The sequence below is a fragment of the Gymnogyps californianus genome, chromosome 2 (assembly GCF_018139145.2).
Source record: "Gymnogyps californianus isolate 813 chromosome 2, ASM1813914v2, whole genome shotgun sequence".
Taxonomy (NCBI): domain Eukaryota; kingdom Metazoa; phylum Chordata; class Aves; order Accipitriformes; family Cathartidae; genus Gymnogyps; species Gymnogyps californianus.
The window spans coordinates 99,297,659-99,317,178 of record NC_059472.1 but is presented as its reverse complement, the minus strand read 5'-3'; the positions used below and the strand labels follow the sequence as shown (position 1 = coordinate 99,317,178).

General features: G+C 46.7%; 3 protein-coding genes across 5 annotated transcripts in view; all 3 read left to right on the top strand.

Moving 5' to 3' along the window:
* KIF13A (kinesin family member 13A) overlaps window positions 1–1,193 on the top strand; it is a 117,512-nt gene extending 116,319 nt beyond the window's left edge. Inside the window, exon 40 of the mRNA XM_050890976.1 lies at window positions 225–1,193. Within this exon, the coding sequence (XP_050746933.1) occupies window positions 225–511 (287 nt within the window). The 3' untranslated portion in view covers window positions 512–1,193. The remainder of the gene's footprint in view (window positions 1–224) is intronic.
* Window positions 1,194–4,377: 3,184 nt separating this feature from the next.
* Window positions 4,378–14,881, top strand: SIRT5 (sirtuin 5). Of its 3 annotated transcripts, none has more exons than XM_050891882.1 (9): window positions 4,378–4,454; window positions 5,078–5,216; window positions 7,760–7,893; window positions 9,447–9,672; window positions 11,245–11,332; window positions 12,285–12,338; window positions 13,267–13,390; window positions 14,233–14,348; window positions 14,732–14,881. In XM_050891882.1, exons 2-9 carry the CDS (start codon window positions 5,096–5,098, stop codon window positions 14,805–14,807), a joined length of 939 nt encoding a protein of 312 aa, XP_050747839.1. In that variant the 5' UTR covers window positions 4,378–4,454; window positions 5,078–5,095; the 3' UTR covers window positions 14,808–14,881. The 3 variants fall into 3 exon arrangements, with proteins under 3 accessions (XP_050747839.1, XP_050747837.1, XP_050747838.1); XM_050891880.1 differs by lacking the exon at window positions 4,378–4,454 and adding an exon at window positions 4,762–4,957; XM_050891881.1 differs by lacking the exon at window positions 4,378–4,454 and adding an exon at window positions 4,952–4,981.
* A 357-nt stretch (window positions 14,882–15,238) lies between these two features.
* NOL7 (nucleolar protein 7) lies at window positions 15,239–19,354 on the top strand. The gene is made up of 8 exons (XM_050915723.1): window positions 15,239–15,402; window positions 15,525–15,585; window positions 15,669–15,727; window positions 15,938–15,969; window positions 17,039–17,150; window positions 17,849–17,970; window positions 18,051–18,128; window positions 18,932–19,354. Exons 1-8 carry the CDS (start codon window positions 15,239–15,241, stop codon window positions 19,003–19,005), a joined length of 702 nt encoding a protein of 233 aa, XP_050771680.1. The 3' UTR covers window positions 19,006–19,354.
* The last annotated feature ends 166 nt before the right edge of the window (window positions 19,355–19,520 follow it).

Below are 19,520 nucleotides of genomic sequence, written 5' to 3'. Positions count from 1 at the left end.
TTAACAAAGTAATATTTTAGAAAGTCATCTTTTTGGTCACCATTCAAGCCATCCTTTCCAGGGTTTGTTCTCCCTAGTGTATGGTATGCATCTGGCTTCATTACTCAGCATTAAAAATCTTGACTATTTGACAGACAACCAAAGGTATTCACAGTTCAACGCTGTAATTGTATGGGCTAATGAAAGTCCCAACAACTAATTCTGTGCATTTATTTTCATTGAAGGGAAGCATGATGGAACTGTAAAAGGCAAAGAGTACTTCCACTGCAGACCACGACACGGTGTCTTTGTTCGTCCTGGGCGCCTCAGCAAAGCACCGGCTTCCACAAGGAAGTGGAGTAGCACTTCACGGTCTCAGGCATCTTCCACTTCAGAGAAACGGAAAAATTCCGTGCTTCAAGGCTCATCATCCACTCCTAAAACAGGAGGAGAAGTCCTCTGCCATTCAGGAGATGCAGCGGCTTCTGCGTTTTCTAGGAAACAGGAAAACAGGAAATCTTGGATTAACTAAACTGCAGTATTTTTGCACTTACTACACGCATCACTGTGTAGAAAACTATGGATTTTTGAAGCTATTGTACATTTTAATCTGTCCATACGGAATGTGTATTCTCTAGAGTCCTTGACTTAATTCTCTAATTTTTTATAAATTATATATATTATATATATATGAATGTGTGTGTATAGTTTGTCTGCCAGTGGGCAGATACGGCTGCACACTAAAATACAGTTAAAGCTGATCTGTAGATAACTGAGGTACTGGACTATTTGTTACGCAACAACTTGGGAGATATATTTTAAACAACAAAAAATATTTTATTGTGGAAAAACCAGGATGTAAATCCGTATTTGGAAAAAAAAGCTACGGTTTGCCGTTCTTAATTACCAAAGAACTTGTTTTAGACTGACACATTTGCTGTTTATATCTTTCTATTGTAAATGTTTTAACTGATAACTTGGTGCCACGTTTCTTTTAGTCACTGGGCACCGTGCAGCCTTATGTTCCGTGTTTAAGCACACTGAAATATCCAACTGCTTCTTATTTTTTGTCTTCCTAGAGGCCTGCCACTGTGCTGACTTGGCATTGGATTGAAATGACTAACAATGCCTCAAGCTATACGTCTGGCATTTCATACGTTAGCATAAGCCAGCCGGGCAGTTTGACTGCAGAAACAGTATTACTGCAAGGGTGTGAGGGGACAACATTTGGGGGGGGGGGTCGGGGGGGGGGGGAATGGGGAAACAAAGAAGCAGTAAATGGATCATGACTGCAAACTTTGCACTTGTTACTTGCTGGTTATTATCAAGATGAAATAGAACCTGCTAAAGTAATTTTAATCTGTAAAGTTTATTTTAATAATGGGAATGATGGAGGGATTTATGTCTGGTGCTCATGAATTCCTAAGAAGGTTGTTCCACATGTAGATACTGTAGATGCCTGTACAAGTGTTCTGGATATTTGTAAAGTAACACGGTAAAAAAACGAGTGAAGTGAATGGCCTGCTGTATCTGTTTTTTGTTTCTTAGCAAGTGAATGATTGAGATACCTGGGACCTTACTGAAAAGCTGCTGTTCTTTCTTTGATTGTTGTGTACAGTAAGCGGACTCTCGTATTTTACTATTTACTGTAAAGAACTGTAATTTATATACTACCATACTGTATTTAATTGGTACAGACCTATTGTGTGTTAGAATACAGACTGTTTACTTGGGATTTAAAAAAAAAAAATGTTTTGCTTGTATTTGGTACAATTAGGTTTCACGGTCAAATAGTAAGCTGTTTCTAGCTGACGGTGCTCAGACGCAAAGTACTTTGTAAAAATGCTGAAGGACAGTATGATTGGAGTGGAAGACTGGGTGGTATTAACCTGTTTTAACACTGACGGGTTCATGCAGTGTGAAGAGGAGAATAGCAGCCCCTGTGGATACGCGTTCCTCAGCTGCTGCTTTCCCCGTCCTTCATGGGAGGGGGAGCGGAGCTGGGGGACTCCTGCCAGAGAATGGCCTTATGTGGGTCAAGGGGAGATGGGACAAGTTCCTGGAAGACAGACGAGACGGACTCACTGCTAAATATGTAAATGCCTCAGCTGAGTACCACACAGTTGGCGGCTGGGAGCGTAATGTGCTGGGGGGGGGGGGTGGAAGCGGGGGGTGCAAAGTTCAGTGTGCTTGCCCTTGACATAGCTTTCGGCTGCTCTGAGGCAGGATTCTTCCGGGTTAATTGATTTTGGCGAAATGAATATGTTCGCAGAACATTTCATACTTCTGGTGTCCACCTAGAGTTGCTCTTGCTGCGGTAATGATACTGCTGCTGGAGGAAATTACCATAATAGCAAAAATGCTTTATGCAGTATTTTATCAGGCACAGATGATCCTAGAACACTGCGAGGTACCTACACCCAACACCACAGTCTTCAAGTTAATTTTTGATGTCACTTTAATCTTTTTATAATGCTTTTTAGAAAATACACACTCGTGTGTGTGTGTGCACACACATCTGCATAGACATATTTGTCCAAGGCCACTACAAACAATTTTGAAAGCTTATATGGCCGTTTTCTTGTGGCAAAGATGCAGTATTGACACCAGGTTAGCATCAGCCGAACTAGGCTCTTCATGGTTTTAGACCTTTGAGAATACAGAATGTGTGATTGCTTAAGAAACACTGGAATAATTTTGCTTCTTGGGGTATACAGTCTATACATGCCAGAGAAACCTAAACAAGCCAACCTAGTTTTGTGCTGTACGCATTTCGCATAACCTGTGCTGTCATGACTTCTGTTATTGGCGAAAGACCTGTACCTTTGCAAACCTTGCATGTCAACATGCCCTGCCCTGGGTTAATTTAAAGTCAGGAGGAGCGTATCTAGTGAGTACAGTGAGGTAATGTGGAAATGCAAGCATTTATGTGCAAGCACATTTGATGTGCTCTTCAAACTCCGGTACATAAACGCAGAAGTAGTTTTTCTATTAGTAATGTTAGACTAGTAGTTTGCTGTCTTGAACTTTGTAATCAGTGGGCTAGTGCTGTGGTGATAGTCCAGCTGCAAATTGCCTTTTTTTTTTTTTTTTTAAATATTACCTCAACTAGCATCTAAAATACACTGCCTAATAAGCAGGATGTACAATCCATACTAAGACCCCAATTATAATACCCAGTCAGGTAGAGCAGAGCCAATCCCTCATTTGTCTAAGCCGCCACAACAAACCTGTCATCTCGGTGGTTTCCCCAGTCCAGATAGAATTACCTGATTTTGACCATCAGGAGAGTTACAATGTTAAATGAGATCACGCCGGCCTTTATCTTGTTTTCTGAATTTATTCTGTGTTGTTTTTTCAAGCATGCATGCCTTTGCACGCAAGCGTGCATGCCTTTGCTGAATCTGGCAAGATTCAGCCAGAGGGCTCAGACAACAGCAGCTGCAGCCCAGCAAGCAAAAGCACGGTGTTTAATCAGTACTGCTGGCTGTCTCAGATGTTCCCCCACAAAAGGCTTCCTTCGTGTTTGCAACTGGAGGCAGAATATTACATGCTGTTATCATGTAAGTAATAAGTGCCACGAAGCAGTGTAATGAGAGAAACGTGGGCTGCAAGCCCCTGGGGGCAACCTCTGGGTATTCTCTTCCCCTGCCCTCGGGTAACTCACTGCCCGTGCCCTGTACCTCGGGGCCGGGTCAGAGGCAGGAGCTGCTCCCTGGCTGCGTGGGCTGGTGAGCAGGTGCTGGACTTCAAAGAGCACTTCTGCAGTATGGTGGGACTTGCCTTTCAGCCTTTCGCGTGTCTGGGTACGCATTTTAGGGACCTCTTCATCTGTTTAGCTGGTTATTTACAGAATTCAAAGGGAAAAAAAAAAAAGCATAAAATCTCAGATTGACTGAAAAGGACTGAAGAGATTTAAAGTTGTTGGGGAACGGTGGAGAGGAAGAGGCTGGGTGAAAGCAGTTGCTGTCTTGTCTCTGCAGTAAAACAAGCTAAAAACAGCTTTGCTCGTGGAAACTGTAAGCTGTCCAAGTTGTGTCAGCATAGCAGCGTACAGCAGTTTCGTCTGCGAACGTGTGAACTGCGACTGAGGTCCGAGGGCGGACCTCAGACTGATGACACTGGGAAGGCATCCAGCTTTTCAGACCTACTTGGGTGTAATTTAACCTCATACGCCTTCGTTCTGACGTTACGTGAGACGTCGAAGGAGGGAAAGCGCAACGTAGAGAGGGAGCTACGGTGCCGCAGCAGCTGATTTCGGGCTCCATCCATCCCCCTCCCGCTTTAATACCGGCTGCAGCCTCTCCTCGCAGACCCGATGCCGGGCGGGATCTCTGCGAGCTGTTAACACGGAAAGGCGAGGCCGGGGCGGAGCTGAACGAGGGTCGGCCCCGCCGCAAAGCCCGGGGCGGGACGTGCGGAGTCGCACGCTTCGCTTTCAGCTCCCCGCACAGCAGCCGGTCCCCGCCGCTGAGGTAAGTAACCCCCCGCCGGCGGGACGCGAACCCGCGGTCCCGGGGCTTCCCCGGGGGCCTGGGAACCGAGCGGCGAGGGGGAGGCGGCGGCCGCCGCCGCCCCCCCTCGGCGCGGCTCCGTCCCCCCGCTCGGTTCCTCTTCGCCCTTCTGCAGGCACGGTAGCTGCACGTACGCTTGCTGCCGGCTGGGGGTTGCTGCCGCAGCAGCTTCGTCCCGGGGCGAAGGCAGCCCAGCAAAGCGGCCGTCGGGTTGTTTGTCCCCTTCTGAAAATCTGACGGTCGTACCCGTTTTTGAACTAGGCAGCGGAGTTCAAAAGCGTCGTGCGAGTTAAATATGAGATAAAACCCGCCACGGTGTGTCTGCGAACGTATTTAAGGGCTCGGCAGTCTTTGAGCAGGACTAGTCTCTTCAATTCTTCACTGGAAGCAAAAGCAGACAAAAGCGGTCATCCCGTCTCAGATTTGAGATGTCTGCGTTTTGCAGCGCAGGGAGGAAATGGAAGGTGCGGGAGAAGACCATGAATAATGTTTGTACCTGGTTCTTTATGGAGAATTCCTTACAGGGAGCTTGTAGAAAGGCGCTCCCTAAACGGGCCGCTTGTGTTGCATTTATTTCTTCTCAGGGAAAGTACTTCCGAGGGATGCTGATGAGTCTCCTTCAATTTACCGCTAGAAGGTTGGTTTCCCAAGCGTACTGTGGACTTAAGGCTTCTTCTTCAAAGAAACAGAAGTTTTGCTTGGAAATGGCTCGTCCTAGTTCAAGTAAGGCATCTTATTTGTTTGCTTTAGTACCCCGCACAGGTTTTTAAGCTAGATTTGAAATTCTAGAAGGTTTTGTGTAATAGGCGAAATCTGTAGTTGAATTCAAAATGTTTAGAAGTGCGTGAAGTTGATTTTTTTTTTTTCCCTAGCTGCTAAAATTTATCTATGTCTGTATTCTGTGTAGTTCCAAAAACCCTTGCGTAGTTGCAGTCAGCATGATTGCTTGGTGACATGTCTTTAGTATTTATAATTTATGCACATAAACGCACGCTGGTTAATTGCATTTCCTTTTCATAATCCTAATGGGTAATAAAACTCACTCCTCATTTCTTTGTACAAGAATTAATGGAGGGCCTCGAGCACTTGTAACAACTCAGGAGCAGGGTATTGGGTAAGCCCAGGAGCCCTGTTCAGTCTAGTAGTAGTAAATATCCTCTTTTTGTTTGTTTGAAGTTTTTTTTCGGTTTTGTTTTTTAATTTGAGGATGTGCCTTAACTTGAAAACGACGCACAGAACTTCACAGAAATAATAGTAAAGCCCCTAACAGCTGGGTAGCCAAGGTGCACTTGCTTTTTCTGCCGTCCTGAGCATCAGTGTTTGGCTGCTGCCAGAGACCAGAGACGAGGCTAGGAGGACTTGTGGCCTGATCTTTACACATTAAAGGGCTTGTGAGGTTGGGTTTACAACAGCAGACGGGCATCGGAATCTTAGTGGTCTCTGCCCAGTTCTACGGCTCTCGTGCTATGGATCTTGGGACTTCTCCAGTGACTGACTCTCCTTATAAAAACTTACTTGCCTTTTGGTTTAAAAAAAAAAAAAAAAGAAAAAAGAACCAAGTAGTAAATGGTGAAGATCAGGGTTGTGATCAGCAGCTCAAAGTTCAGCTGGAGGCCAGTCACTAGTAGCATACTGTATAGGAGTCAGTACTGGGGCCAATATTGTTTAACGCCTTCATTAATGATCTGGATGATGGGCAGAGCGTACCCTCAGCAACTTTGCAGATGACACAAAGCTGGGAGGAGCGGCTGATACACCAGAGGGTCGTGCTGCCATCCAGAGGGACCTCAGCAGGCTGGGGACATGGGCTGGCAGGAACCTCATCAAGTTCAGCAGACGGAAATGCCAGGTCCTGCCCCTGAGGAGGAATAGCCCCATGCACCAGGACAGGCTGGGGGTGACCAGCTGGGAAGCAGCTTTGCAGAAGAGGCCCTGAGGGTCCTGGTGGACACCAGGTTGACCATGAGCCAGCGATGAGCCCTTGTGGCAACGAAGGCTAACGGGTGGCCTGGGCTGCACTTGGCAGAGCATCGCCAGCAGATGGAGGTGACCCTCTCTGTCTGCTCAGCCCTGGTGAGACACATCTGGAGTGCTGGGTCCAGTGCTGGGCCCCCCAGTACAAGGGAGACATGGACATACTGGAGAGAGTCCGGTGCAGGGTTACAAAGCTGATTAATGGCTTGGAGCATCTGACACGTGAGGAGAGGCTGGGAGAGCCGGGACTGTTCAGCCTGGAGGAGACCAGGCTCAGGGGCATCCTATCAATGCATAAAAATACCTGATGGGAGGGAATGAAGACAAGGCAGACTCTTCTCAGTAGTGCCCAGTGACAGGACATGAGGCAATGGACACAAATTAAAGCACACGAGATTCTATCTGAACACAGGAAAACACTTGTTTTACTGTGACGGTGGTCAAACACTGGAATGGGTTGTGCAGAGAGAGGTGGTGGAGTCTCCATCCTTGGAGAAACTCAAAACCCACCCGACTGGACGTGGTCCTGGTCAATCTGCTCTGGCTGACCCTGCTTGAGCAGGGGCATTTGGACTAGATGATCTCCAGAGGTCCCTTCACACCTCAGCCATTCTGTGATTCTAAATATGTTGCTTTAAAATTAATATCTGAGCAAACTGGAAGAGAATTTTTTTGTCTCTCTGTAGCTAACTTGTTCCTTTTTAATCTTGTTTTGATTCTTAGAAAAATGCAAAGGAAATTTACCATCTTTTTCCCAAGTTACTTTACCATGCGGGGAAAAATGGAGGGAATGTACATTCAAAAATAGAAAACACAACTGCAAACCTAGAAAATGGGCAAGATGCCTCAGAAGGAAATGCTTTTTCCCAAACGACCTTAATTTTGAAGGTGATACTTTGTAACTAAATGTAAATTTTTTTTCATCTCGGGATCTTACCTTACGATTAGGAAGCAAACTGTTCCTGGGTGGTGGTGGCAACAGTTGTTATCGAGGTAGTATCTAGCATGGGGTTTTAGTTTAAGGCTCTGTCTTTCAAATATGGAGTGTATTCATAGTTTAATACACGTTGGCCTACTGAGCTTGCTCATATGCATTTTTGAGGATCTCCAGGAATTGCCCTTCAAATACCAATATGCAGAAACTCAGAAACAAATTAGTATTCTGAAATTAAAGTCACAGGAGGCGTATGTGGAAGCCACTTCTGGATGCGTAAGTTTGCTAGCACTGTCTGTATGGCCTCTTATATAAAAGTGTGTTTGAACAGCTGTTCGTTTTTCCTCCCCACGCATAGATATGGCTGATTTTCGAGAAGTGTTTGCCAAAGCGAAGCACATAGCCATTATCACCGGAGCCGGTGTTAGTGCGGAGAGCGGAGTTCCTACCTTCAGAGGGGCTGGAGGTTTCTGGAGAAAGTGGCAAGCCCAGGTACGTACTGGTGGCACGTGTCTGTGCGGCTGCGCTTCTCTGCCCATCAGGTGGGTGAGCACGAAGGGCCAGAAGAAGCTGGGCACTGTAGAGGGTGGAAGCGCTCCCGTGGCAGTACGGCGGGGGCAGAGCTCTCCCCACAGCTGTGTCTGCAGCTCTTCCCCGTGCCCTGGGGGGGTCTGCTTTGTGCAGCTGCAACTTGTTTTCTGTCCTTTGGTTTATCGGTGGTTTGGGAAAAACAATGTTCTTGCAGACAGCTCTGGGTCTTTCTGTTATCCTTGTTTTCGTGCTGCCTTGCAGCTTAGCTGTTTGCTCATCTTCTGACACCCTCGCTGTTTTCCTACCTTGTGGGGCCTTTCCTGTTTTAAACTCTTAAGAACCTTTTATCAAAATAACAAAGGACAGAACTGTTGATACCGACTAGCTGTTTTCTTTTAATCTTGGTTTCTCATAATACTCTTTAAAAATGTTTTAGGGTTTTTTTTGTTTGGGGGCAGGGTTCCTCACAGTCTTTAAACTCTCCCACAAGCTCTGTCTCTCTTGCTGGTGTGATGTTGCCAGCGTTGGGAGCCACTGGGGTGGGAGAGGAGGTGGAAGCAGACGCTGGAGGGTGGAGTGGTGCAGCGGCAAGCACCAAAATGCGCGAGCTGCATAGGTACCTCGTGAGTCTGATCCTGCGTGGTGCTGCAGATGTTTCAACTAACCGTTACACTGTCAGTAACTGCTGCCCCAAACACTGCAGTCACATTTGCTTTCTTTATGGTTTTTCATGACAGCATTCATGAAAGATTTGATGGAGTTAAAAAGGGGTCAGAGAGATGAGTTTTTCAAGATGGTTTCAATCTAAAGATGCATTTTTTCTTTCAGTGACTATCAATTCAAATAAAGCATGCATGTGTATAAATGCCTGGTCCTTCTGCATCAGAAAGCTTGCATTCACCGTTTTTATATCAGTAGAATTGTGCATTGAAGCATTAGACTGAGCTACTCCTTGTTTTAAAAAAAGATAAGACAAAATTAAAGTTGGTGTGAAAAGTATAGCTTGTCTTTTACGTGCCAGTAAAATCTAAGACATTAGACTTTGGTTTTGACAATGGCTGTAATTTGGCTTGCGTTACACTTAAGGCAGAAAAGAAATTGCTAGCAAAGGAAATATATCCACACGATGCTGAGCTTCATGGCTGCTGTGGAAAAGAGCGTTTTGAATGCCAAAAATCATGCGCATTGAAATATCTCATCTTCCTTTGTGCTGTACTAAACTCCTAATAGCTTGGTAGGGCAGCACAGAATAAGGTCCGAGTGTACTATGTAAAACCGTGTACCATGCTATTGATATCAGTTATTTCCTCATTTGATAAGATACTTTGACTCGTTATCCTCATAAGGGCTATTGAACTGTATTCTTGTCCACTGCCTCTGGTTATAAATAATCTGCTTTTGATTATCTTGTTACGCTGGTAGCAGTGTAAATGGCAGTCATCTAGCAGGCTTCATCTGGGGAGGGGATTTTCTTGCCCTTTCGTTGGTAGAATGAATCGTTACGTCTTTTCCAGGAGCTGGCTACTCCAGAGGCTTTTGCGCGAAACCCTTCTCGTGTATGGGAATTTTACCATTACCGCCGGGAAGTGATGTTGAGTAAACATCCAAATCCTGCGCATATTGCCATTGCAGAGTGCGAAAGGCGACTGAGCAAGCAAGGAAGGAGCGTTGTGGTCATTACTCAGAATATTGATGAACTACACAGAAAGGCAGGCACAAAGCACCTCTTAGAAATTCACGGTAAGAATCAGCTTACCTGTCTGCTGCAGGCCAGCAAACTTGTCGGGGAGAAGAGAGAGCAGGATAAGCACTGGCGGAAAAGAAATTTGTCTTCAAAATGATAATAACTTGCATGAACTTACTTAAAATATCACTCTGTTCTCTTTTGGAAGTTGCTTCAGGTACTTCATAGCCTCTCTTTATTTCTCATCTTTTCTTTTTTAATGGATTCTGACAGTACACAGGAACTGGCTCTCCCTTCCCGCTTGCTCAGTTTAGCCTCAGATCCACTTGAATACGTGTGGATAGTGACACTTCGCTGATTTCGCTTAGAAAAGGGGAAAAGAATCCATGAGGACTTCTACTGTGTGATAGCTGTGGTGCCACACCAGTATTGCCACCAATAAAAGGTGTATTGGCAAGACTGGTCTCACCAGCCCTGGTGCTTTCCCTCTGTCCTGTCCTGTCCTTCAGAGACCCACCTGCGTGGTCCTTGGCTACAGGAGGAAGAAGGGGCTGGAAACGGATGAGATTCCCTTACCTTCCTCTCCTACACCCCGTGGCACTCCCTCTCTCTTCCCTGTAGTTAGTGGCATTCCTCACTCCTGCCCTCTCTCCTGCAAAGTGCCAGGGGAGCACAACGCAGGTGCAGCGCATGGGGGTCAGCGGGGCTTTTGGACCTGAGGAAGTATACAGGTGTGGAGAGAACGAGGGTGGGGAAGCCCTTCTCCATCCTTTGAGGTGCCCCCGCTCCTCCTTTCTCCATGCCACAGGCCCTGCCGCAGAGTGAAAGTCTCCCAGGACAAAGGCCCATCCTGGTCCTGTGATGCTTTTTAACTTAAGTATCATGAAAGGTTTAAATGGGATTTCCCACCGCTACTTCATGATCTGGACACAGGAAACCCGCGCAAATTTTTTTGCAGTTGTGGATCCAAGGATAAAGCCTTGGGCATAGTTTAATTTTTATTATCCTTATTCTTTACAAAATAGAAACAATTTTAAACTCTTGGTAATATTGCACATTTCTACAGCACGTTACTAATGCTACAAAAGTCTTGGGGTTGGGGAGCTTTGCATAAAACAAAACAGTGTTAACCAGCATATATTTTTTTTTTAAGAAAGTGTTTCTGATTTAAGGGGAAAAGCAATAAGCAGAAATCATCTCCCTCAGTGATATTTTAAATAATGATTTTCCTCTGAAATACTGTTACGTGGCTGTGTATTACTTATGTCGTGAGGTAGAACAAGGTGATAAAACATAGCTTAGAGGGACTGTTGCTGTGGTTCACTGCGGCCTTTCAGCTGAAAGGGCTGTGTCTGTCTCTGCTGGGCCCGGTCTGTGCTTAACTATGACATTGGTCACCTTGGGTTGCTGAACAAAAGCACGTATACAGCGCTGTAAATAGCGTCTCGTTCACAGTGCTGCCAGATTTCAACACTTGGCTGTTACGTTCATGTAGTAAGTTACCCACAAGGTATAATAGTCTTCAAAGTCAGATAAAGGCTGTCCAGGATAAATACAACCACTTGCTTGTACAGCCATGCTTCAGAGCAATCGCTTGATCCCTGATGTTTTCTCTTGGTGTGTTTCAGGTAGTTTATTTAAAACTCGATGCACCAACTGTGGAAACGTAGCTGCGAATTACAAGAGTCCAATATGCCCTGCATTGGCTGGGAAAGGGTAATATGTCTGCCTTGTAAACTCTCTGTATCTTCTACTTTGTCTGCTGTTCAGTAGGAAAGGAGCCATTTTAAGAGTGTACAGGAGTTTCAGCCAACCACCCCATTTTCCTTTAGTAGTATTAATGCTTAAATTTTACAGAACTGTTTTGAAACATGAGTATACTGTTTGGTAACTTCAGTGAGAGCCCATGATAGTCCTGTGAACAAGTAACTGTTCACCTCTAAGTTAGCACAACATTATATGTTTTAATTAGAACAATTTCTGATGGTCTGAAACTCTCATATTGGACATCAACTAATTGTACTCTTTGAGAATGTGTGTTTACTTCCATCCTCTTCACCTTGCAAGTTTATTAAATTGGATGCTTATTCCTTAAATTGGACTGTCATCACTTGATACATGGATTGTCCTCTTCTGCAACTCTTGAGCACCTAACAGCTTTTGTCCTTCAGCTCATCAATAACATTCTCGTGATTACAGGTCTCAAAATACAAATGTGTGAAACAATCAGGAGGGAAGCATCAGTTCCCAGGATTTCTGTAACTTTTAAAGTTGCAGAAGAATCCTTCAGTCTCCTTTTTCTAGCCATCCTCTTTCTTTCACCATTAAAAAAAAAGGGAGCGGGGGGATGGGGCAGGCATATGCTCATAGATTTTTAGGGTTTTTTCCCTTTGCATTTCACCAGATCTTTAGATAGCTACATAAATATTTGTTGTGCCTTTGACAGGCTTTGAGCAGCTTATTACAGTTGCTTAGCTGTGGGACAATTCTGGACGAACACCTGCCTGCCCTGTGTGTGGTATTTTAGGGTTGTAGTAGGTGTTGAAGTTGGCCTAAGTTGCAAAGATTCCTCGATTGGAGAGTGTGCTTTAGAGAATACTAAGTTTTTATTAATATATAAAGTGCACTTTGTACGATTGAATATGTATTTCAATTTTTGTAACTTCAGGGCTCCAGAACCTGAAACAGAAGATGCCACGATTCCAGTTGAAGACCTTCCTCAGTACGTATGGACCACTTTGGTTTTTTGCTGTTACCTCTTCATGCTTTGTGCATCTCAAAGGCTTGTATTACTGTTCGCGTAGTTTTGGAAGGACACAGAGACATTCTATAGGAGAAGGTGGCATGGGACTTTGCCCCAGAGAACTGAGTCTAAAGTTATGGGGGACAGCAGACAACAGGAGCGCATACTACAAGTTTACCATGATGCTTAAGGGATCGCACGTTTGTGTACTTGAACATCAAGCTGAAACATGCCTAAATTCATGGGGTTTGTAGTAAGTGGAGCAGGAGAATTGCAGTGAAACTAAGTGCTACACAGTAAATGTTTTGTTACTTCGCAGGTGTTACCTACTGTTAATCAGTCTGGAATACTGTGCTGGGGTATAGCCACTGCATAGTCCCTTGGAGGCATCAGATGTGCCATGGTGCTTTTTTATAATGGCTGAAGCTTTGCCTTAGCTAGCTGCAGATGCAAGAAGCCACCGTATTTTTCATCTCGTTGCTAAGGAAAAGAGGCTAACGCAATGCTTCTGTCTTTCAGTTCGCTTTCTCCTTAAAAACCTGTTGGCCAGTTTGTTAAAGTTGATGGAGGCCGAGGTCTGTAGCACATACTACGTTTTAAGTTTCATGCATTTCAGGAGCTGCGTAAGGGGAAGACACAATTCAGTATCTGAGTTGAACAACTGTCCAGCAACCTGTTGTGTGTGACCGGGCAGCATGCGTGTACTTCCAACGCACGTGTAGCAGGGCATCAGCTGCCTTCTGTCCAGCACACGGTGGAGGGTGCAGGGAGGGCTGTGAAAGAGACAGGGGAAAGAGTGAGGGCAGATAAGGCATGCCCAAATGAGAACGAAAACTGCTTTGCTGTTTTGCGGCTTGAAACATCCACATCAGCAGCGTAACGTTGTCGCTTTATGATTTTTAAACAGGTGTGAGGAGGATGGCTGCAACGGGCTCCTCCGTCCCCACGTTGTGTGGTTTGGTGAAACCCTGGATCCTGATGTTCTCACAGAGGTTGAGAAGGAGCTTGATATTTGCGACCTCTGCTTGGTAGTGAGTGATGCTTTTGTTACCTAGCCTCTTAACTGGCAGGGAAGCCATGCTAAAGAGGTGGCACCTCCTGGGTAAAGGAGATGCACCTGTACTTCCCCAAGGGAACTAAAAACCCCTGAGGGACTCTCTAGTGCCAAGCGTAAAACATTAAAAGACCATGAAGTTTGAAAACGTACATACACTACTTAGAAGTTACCAGATTCAGCATGTGTGCATCTTGCTCAGCTGGCATCTGCAGTCTGCATTTAGTGTACACAGGTGTAGAGGCTCAAGTGTTAGATGTTAGCTAATATTGTTTAGCTGTTGAATTTCTCAAACAGTGAACAATACGATTATTTTGATGCTCAGTTGAAAAAAAGTGACAAAATGTTGTAAGAAGGTAGCTAGCTGTTACCATGTGCTGCTTTTTTTGTGAGGTTGTTTACATGCCATGTAGGTTCCAGATCGCTGACCAAAACACTTGCTCAGAATATTGTGTACCCTTCACAGAATAATCTCAAGTAACAGAGGGAACATTGTTTTGTTTTCCTGAAGGCAAAGTCTGCCATTTCGTGTTTCTGGGACTTTTTTTTTTCATCTGCAGTTATAATCCACAAACAGGCTTCTTTGGGTTTCATCAGAGAAACAATTCCTGATTCTTATGCTATGTTAAATAGCTACATATGCAGTGATGCTAAATATAGATATTGATTTGGTTTCATTTCTGTAGGGATCTTCCATGCGTTAGTGGTTTTGTACATCCAGTATTCTGAGAAGGGTCCTTACCTTGTTGGGTTGGTTTGGTTTTGTCTGTTTAGCTACTGGCCTGCTACACTCATGATTTTTTTGCCCTGTCCCTGCAGGTCGGGACCTCCTCCGTGGTGTATCCAGCCGCTATGTTTGCCCCTCAGGTATCTGCCAGAGGAGTGCCAGTTGCAGAATTTAACATGGAAGCTACTCCTGCTACAAACAGATTCAGGTAAAGCTGTTCAGTTTTAAACTAGCAACCTTTAGTCCCCTCCACCTTCATTGTCTTTTGCACTGAACTGCTAAAATGCGTAGAAAATTTTTAAACAAACATGATCTAGTTTTTTCCCCGAAGCTTAAGAAATATTATTTTCTTCTAATAAGAAGAGATGATTGTTCATTCTCGGTGGAATTAACTTACACTGAAGACACAACTGTATTTTTCTAAGTGTGAAGCTGAAGCATGGCCCTAGGTCCTAGAAGGCCTAAACCCCCCCTCCCTCAGAAGCAGGACTAACTAGTTACCTGCGTGTCAAACGCAGTTCGGGCACTGCCAGAAAAAAGCAGCGTGCGCTGGTCGTTGCCCGCCCCTTCACCCGGCTGCCTTCCTTCCAGGTTTCACTTCGCGGGCCCCTGCGGGACCACTCTGCCGCCGGCGCTGGCCCGCCACCAGACGGAGATCATCTCCTGAGCACCTCGGAGCGGCCGGCGGGGAAGCGCCGCAGCCGGGCCTGGCGCCCGGCGGGACCCAGCGCGGCGGGGGCACACGGGGCTAGGGAGGGGGCGGGTGAGAGGAGGCGGCGGGTCTCGCCGGACTGTCCCCTCCCCTGCTCCCCACGGCAATAAACGGGCGGCGGGGGCCCGGGGCGGGCGGCTCAGGCCCCGCGCCGCCGCCCCTCACGCCTCAGGCCGCCGCTTTCCCGGTGTCGTCTGTCTGCGCGCGCGCGGCGGGAGGGCGGTTACCAGCCGTTGAGCGCGAGGGGCGTGGCTCGGGGGCGCGCTCGCGCCCCGGGGCGGGGCGTCCCCACAGGGGCGGGTGGCCATGCCGGGGCGCGCATGCGGCTCGACGCGGAAGGCAGGGAGCGCTTCCGGGGCGGGGGTCAGGCGGGTGGCGTGGGGGAGATGGTGCGGCGGCGGAAGGCGGCGGCCGCGGGCAAGCGCGGCCCGCCCGCCGCGCTCCTCAGCCCGCCCTCCTCGGAGGACGAGGCCCCGGAGGAGGTGTCCTTTGGCGTGGCGAGGGAGGCGGCCGAGACTGAACGGAGGCTCGTGGGGGAGGCGGCCCGGAGGTACGGACAGCACCCTCACCCCCGCTCCCCCCCCTCCCCCTAACGGCCACCCTCGCGCGAGCCCTTCCCCCCCCCCCCCCCGCCCCGAGGCCGCGCTGACGGCGCCTACCGCCTCCCCGCAGGCACCGGGAGCTGCTGAAGGAGAAGCGGCGGCGGCGCCAGGAGCTGTTCACGGAGCAGAAGGTACGGCGGCCCCCCGGCCCGGCCCGGCCCCCCCCGCCGGGCGGGCAGCGCCCCCGCCCCGCTAACTCCCCTCTCCCCCGCAGAAACGGAAGCTGCTCCCCGAGGCCGTGCTGCAGGAGCTGGCCGCCGCGCCGCCCGCACGGTGAGGGGGCGATGTGAGGCGGGCGGGTTGGGTGTCGGGGTGTCTCGGTGAGCGCTGCCTGCCGGCGGCCGGCCCCTCCCGCCCGTGGTGCGGCCCCTTCGGGGCCTGGCGTTGGGAGGTCGGGGTGGGAACCGGAGCTTTAGTGGCTTTGAGTAAACGAAGGGAGCGTGAATCGGAAGAGTAACCTGTTGCCTTCTCCTTGCTGCGCAGACCCGATGAGCAGGCTCCAGCAGCTAACCCAGGTATGCTACAGCTCGTTTTGCTAGCGCCGTGCTCTTCCTGTTACCTCAGGATTTCATTTCCGTGCTAGAGCTGCAATGGGGTCGCGCTCTGGTACGGAGACCTTTTGGAAGTCTGAAACTTGAACACACTTGACACATTGTCTGCTGCCAAGGAAAAATATCTGAGGAAGAATCTAAAGGTGTATTTAATCTGATTCCTGCGCCTTTTACAAAAGTTGTTTGCTGTACAATGATTTCAGTTAAAATAGCCCGAGGTGTTTAAGGAAATAATGGGCAGGTGCTATAATAGAAAAAGTAAGGATTACCAGAGGGAGATTAACATTTAGCATTTCCTGAAGTTATAAAGGCTATTCCTGGATGGGTTGTTAATTGCCTTGATACTTTACATATCATACTATGATTTAATAGCATCTGTAAAAAAATAGGTAACTTTTTTCAAATTCTGAACTAGAAAATCAAGAGTCTAGAGTATTCATGACTGCTGTTTTCTAGCTCTCTTCATCTGCACTTCAAAATACTTGTTTAAAAAAAAAAACTTTTTTTAAACAAGTCTCTCATGCATACCTCACATAATTATATAGCTGGATGGTGTAACTGCTACTTTTTCTTCCTTTTATTATTGTTCTAAACAAATCTGTTGGCATGAAGGAGAGGGATGAGCTCAGGATGATGCTTTGAATACTCAGTCACCATAGTACTTATTTCATGGCGGGAATGAAGCTGAGGCTGGACTCCCCTTTCTCGTTACTTGTAGCTGTTGTGTTGCATTGAATTTGTGTCCTGGGATGAATCCCGTTTTGTGTTGTGGATGCCAAGGAAGGGGAAAGCTGGCTAGCGGTACTCCGGGTGGCTCCCCTGAGGCATGCTTCTTCCCCTCCCTCTCACAGCCCTCCTGTGAGGGCAACGCTTTCTAGCTCTTACTAGTCAGAGCTTCTGAAAAATGCCTGTTGCCGTTAACTAAAGATGTCTTATTTTTCACAGCCTAATTGTTGTTTCGTTCCTGTTCCTCTTTCACTTACAGCTCTTGATTCATAATGTTTGGGACATTTTTTTCTGTTTTCTGTTAAATTTACTTTAGGTAAAGGCCGTGGAGGTGGGGCTGCGAAGCAGAGACAAGGCCAAGTCCAAAGGCGGGTGAAGAAAGAGAAGCAAAGGCCGGGTGCCAGGTACGCTGGGAGCCGGTGGTGCAGGGCGTCTGTCCCCGTGTGGCGTCGCTGCTTCTGCCTGCTGGGGGAGGGCGCATCCCAGCAGGATGTTGTGTCGCTGTGTGGCTGTACTCTCTTCTTCACTTGATGTTCCCCCTGCTCTTCTGCTGAGTGAAAGCATACTTACGTGCTAAAAGCGCCTTTAATATGCTTCTGATGATACAGCATACTTGTAAAGTAGATACACACACACACACACACACACATATATATTAAATCTGTAATATAAAATAGTTTTTATATATTATGTATATATAATTGCTATGAGAGAACTGGGCAGTCATAAGCATAGCAGTACACATTCTATGTGCTGCTACAGGTCTGGTTGTTGAGCACTGAATTCCTGCATTTCAGTCTTTTTGGGTTGGGTTTTTTTTTTTTTCCCCTGCCCTTCGTTTCTTTGTCACTGATGTCCCTATAGAGGAATTGCACTAGCTTCTGGTAGGACTAGTTTGTGACTCCCAAGGAGCTACTCGGGGCACGTAAAGGCATATGATGACAGGTTGAGAGTCTTGGTCCAATTTTTTTGTTTTAATACTGCTACAAAGCCTGGCTGAGCATCAGAAACCAGCACCAGCCGCTGTTGTGCTCAAGTAGCAAAGCATTGACTAGTGTGTCTGTTGTTCTGGGTTCTGTAACTACGCTGCGGGTTTTACGTCTCTTTATTTGACTAGGTCAAAAGGAAACTATACGGCTGTGTGCTTAAAAGATCAGAGTTTAACAGGCCTCCACCAGCAGCTCGCCAAAGACTTCTTAAACACTCATCTCTATGGACCAGACACCAACCGAGCACAGGGTAAGCAGTTTTCCTTAGGTGGGTCTGCATCTAGGTTTGTCTGGGTTAAATTTAGTAATTAACACTCATCTCCATTTCAGCAAATGATTTTTTTTCCCTTGAAAACAAGAAAAACCCAGTTAAAAAAGCTGCAGTTCAGTTTGTGGACAAATCTTGGGGTGAGTATAAAAAGTCAAAGTAGGTACTACTTTATGTATATGTGGTTTAAAGTACGCTTTTTAAAAAAAAAAAAAAAGCTTTCCCATGTTAGAGGGCTGTATCTTGCTACCTTCTAACTCAAAGTACCCAATAGTAAGGGAAGGGCAGCAGGGCACTACAGCCTGAGTGGGTGTAGCGAGTGCTGCACGGGGGAGGGTGTGTGAGATGATAGAACTTGAAAAAATTACCTCATTTTTGGTACATTAAGAAACAGCATATGAGCCTAGAGCCATGTTTACTTACTGAAATAAATACTTCACTAACTGTTGTTTTGCCCTACAACCTCTGAGCTGTTGGAAGTCATTTCAGATATGTGTAAAACTTGAAGCAGGGATGCCAAGATCCCAGAACTTCTGTGTGAGCACAGGGAAGTGGCGCCTATCTCTCCTCCCAAAAAATGACATTACAGCAATGAATGTCACATTCAATGAGTGTCATTCATACACACATAGCAGTTACAGCCACAGGCTGCCCCTCAGGCACACATGCACAGTCTGTGAGGCTCATGAACACTACAGGCAAGTTACTGATCCTTTGTAGACAGTTGTGCTTCAGAAGTGAATGCACTGCTGTACCCCCGCCCTCCTTCTGAAGGAGATTGGTGCAAGTTGGTACCCCTGGCCAGTGGAAGCCCCTGTTGTATGTAAAAGACAACAGGGAGTTAATCAGCTTTCCAGTCAGTTCTGTTCTGAAATGCTGCAGTAATCAACAGATTGCTGCTTCTCCACTAGATGTAACTAACAGCTTTTTTTTTTTTTTAAAGGGCAAGAAAAAAAGCAAAGAGCAACAAGGTTTAAAAAACGTTGGCTCGCAACACAACTTAAAAGTGGGGTATGAAGACAGCTTTTTCAGAAGATGCTATTAAGGACTTTCACTGAAAGTCAGTCTCTCAACACAACAAAGGGGTTTTTTTCCCCACTTCTCCATCATCACTCTGCTTTCAGCTCTAGCCAGCAGCCACCAGAAGGCACTAACCTTCACAAAGCTGTGCCAGAACTGACTTCCCTGTTCTCTTCCCTCCCCCTTTCAGCAGTGGTTGGGGAAGCTAAGAAACAGCTGGGCCAGGGCAGTGGCTGTGTGTCCTTAATACTGATTTAGAACAGCTGGTGTCACAACCAGGCTTATACTGCTGCCTCCAGGAGGCAGCTCCTTTGCAGAGAATAAAGATCAACGGTGTTGTACTTACTGTTCTGGATGCTGCATTTCTTACAGCCATCAGTTACTCCTGCTTTTTTAGTTATTTGCATCTCTAAAGAAAGGCTGTGTATCAGAATCATTAAGTCAGCTCACATAGCAGGATGCTTCCACCCCGCCTGATGATTACTTTCAAGGAATAAGGTGGGTTTTTTCCC

Coding starts and splice junctions, on each gene's coding strand:
- NOL7 (XM_050915723.1), top strand. CDS start 15,239: ATGGTGCGGCGGCGGAAGGCGGCGGCCGCGGGCAAGCGCGGCCCGCCC. Junction 15,970..17,038: donor GGCTCCAGCAGCTAACCCAG/GTATGCTACAGC, acceptor TTTCTGTTAAAT/TTACTTTAGGTAAAGGCCGT. Junction 18,129..18,931: donor GTTTGTGGACAAATCTTGGG/GTGAGTATAAAA, acceptor TTTTTTTTAAAG/GGCAAGAAAAAAAGCAAAGA.
- SIRT5 (XM_050891880.1), top strand. CDS start 4,922: ATGTCTGCGTTTTGCAGCGCAGGGAGGAAATGGAAG. Junction 4,958..5,077: donor GCGCAGGGAGGAAATGGAAG/GTGCGGGAGAAG, acceptor ATTTCTTCTCAG/GGAAAGTACTTCCGAGGGAT. Junction 7,894..9,446: donor GGAGAAAGTGGCAAGCCCAG/GTACGTACTGGT, acceptor CGTCTTTTCCAG/GAGCTGGCTACTCCAGAGGC.